Source organism: Batrachochytrium dendrobatidis (assembly GCF_000203795.2).
Source record: "Batrachochytrium dendrobatidis JAM81 unplaced genomic scaffold BATDEscaffold_5, whole genome shotgun sequence".
Lineage (NCBI taxonomy): Eukaryota > Fungi > Chytridiomycota > Chytridiomycetes > Rhizophydiales > Batrachochytrium > Batrachochytrium dendrobatidis.
The window spans coordinates 517,867-519,581 of record NW_006281103.1 but is presented as its reverse complement, the minus strand read 5'-3'; the positions used below and the strand labels follow the sequence as shown (position 1 = coordinate 519,581).

At 40.9% G+C, this 1,715-nt stretch overlaps 1 protein-coding gene across 1 annotated transcript in view; it reads right to left on the bottom strand.

Annotated features, from left to right (window-relative positions):
• Window positions 1–131: 131 nt before the first annotated feature.
• BATDEDRAFT_88350 (uncharacterized protein) overlaps window positions 132–1,715 on the bottom strand; it is a gene marked incomplete at both ends in the record, with an annotated part of 2,128 nt that continues 544 nt past the window's right edge. The window contains 5 exons of the mRNA XM_006678576.1: window positions 132–519; window positions 589–917; window positions 992–1,054; window positions 1,113–1,328; window positions 1,392–1,514. Of these exons, the coding sequence (XP_006678639.1) occupies window positions 132–519; window positions 589–917; window positions 992–1,054; window positions 1,113–1,328; window positions 1,392–1,514 (1,119 nt within the window). The remainder of the gene's footprint in view (window positions 520–588; window positions 918–991; window positions 1,055–1,112; window positions 1,329–1,391; window positions 1,515–1,715) is intronic.

Here is a 1,715-nt window from a genome sequence, read left to right as displayed (position 1 = left end):
ATTTGGAACAGACTTGAAATGATGGTGTAATTCTTGATTCTTTTTTGCCATCCATGGATCCGAATACTCAATCATGGAACTACAACCACCAACTATTAGTATCCGCCAAATCCAACCACGATCAATATCGGTTATATCAAAAATAATGGTTTGTCATACTCTGACTTGGATGCAGACCCATCTTGCATTGAAATAAGCTCAGTATCAGCACACTGCGGAAAAGACCCATCAGTCTCCAACTCGGAAGCCTCGATTTCAAAACTTTCGTCTTCAGATGACGCAGTTGCAGTGGTTTGATTAATTGTTATGCTTTCGCGAGGTTTTTGTGTTTTGAGCTGATGGAGTGTTTCGCCTCCATCACTCTCATCTTCACTACTGGGCTCAAACGGTTCTATGTTGGTGACGTCTATCGGGATAGACGCAGCTCCATTTGCCAATGCAACTGATTTTGCACTGTTGATTGCTGTTATCCATTGGTTCATATCTTGCTCGGTCTCAGCTTGCAAAACAAATGTGGATCTAGGTAGTCAGTTCAGGCTGGGTTGGTTAATATATTAAATAACGATACAATAATATACAAATGCATACTTTGAAGAGGTCTCCACTTCAAAACAGAAACGACGATCTTCCAACTTGGAAACTCGAACATTGCACAGTGCAACACTCAAGGCAGTGGTTGCCATTAGTTTCCCTTTGTGTTTTCCACTTGTGGCGACAATACTGTATGATATCATGGCATCCTTGAGTGAAAAATACCGTCGGGTCCATACTGATCCACCCGAATTAGATTTTCTAAACAAATATCCCTCGCGCTCCACTACGACTAGAGGGCGGGATTTTGACAGAGATTGCCGATTTGGTAGTTTGGAATGGTCAGTGGATTCTTTTAGACGTGGTTTTGCCGACTCGATTGCAAACTATCGCGGTTGAAACTGGCTGTTAGATTGATGCACAAGCATATGGATCTGATGTTGGACCATGTGTGGCTTACCTCTTCAAACTCATTCTTGACGGTTTCGAGTCGTTTGATGGTATCGCTACTCATTGCTCGTGCCTATTTAGCCGAGTCAGCCATCAGAATGACAGTTTAAATGCTAATCTAATACACTTACATTATCGAGTTTTTGGCGCAAATCTTGGGAAGCAACTTCAATTCCGTGGAATAAATCCCATCCTGCTTCAAAATAGTCTGTGTGGACTTTGATCAATGCCATCAAAATATCCGGAATATGTATATCCAGCTTATACTTTAGCATGATGATTTTTGATACGTAGCTGATGGATGCTTTTATAAAGGGTTTTCTGGCTTCGTACAAAATAAATGCATCCTAAATACATCCAGTCAATAGGCAAGTATTGGTGATGTGTATGCAACTGTATCCAAAGACTACCTCTAAAAGCGCACTTGACTCTTTTGATTTGGGCAATGCAGCATACTTGATGGTTGCAGCCTCGAATTTCTCGACACTTTTTTCATAATCCAGCCTTGCTTCCTGGTCCGATCGATTGATCAGCTTTATAGTGTGATTTAAAAACGCCATGCAAAGCATACTGTCAAGCGTACCTTGATATTTTTGATATCCTTGAACAATACATTTTGAATGGTGCTGATTACACCTTCATGCATTCCCTCGAGCTGCGTGTTTAGTTGTAATGATTAGCTTCATGCTTGTGTACATTCAAACCCATTTATCCAACTAAGCACTTGAAAAAGA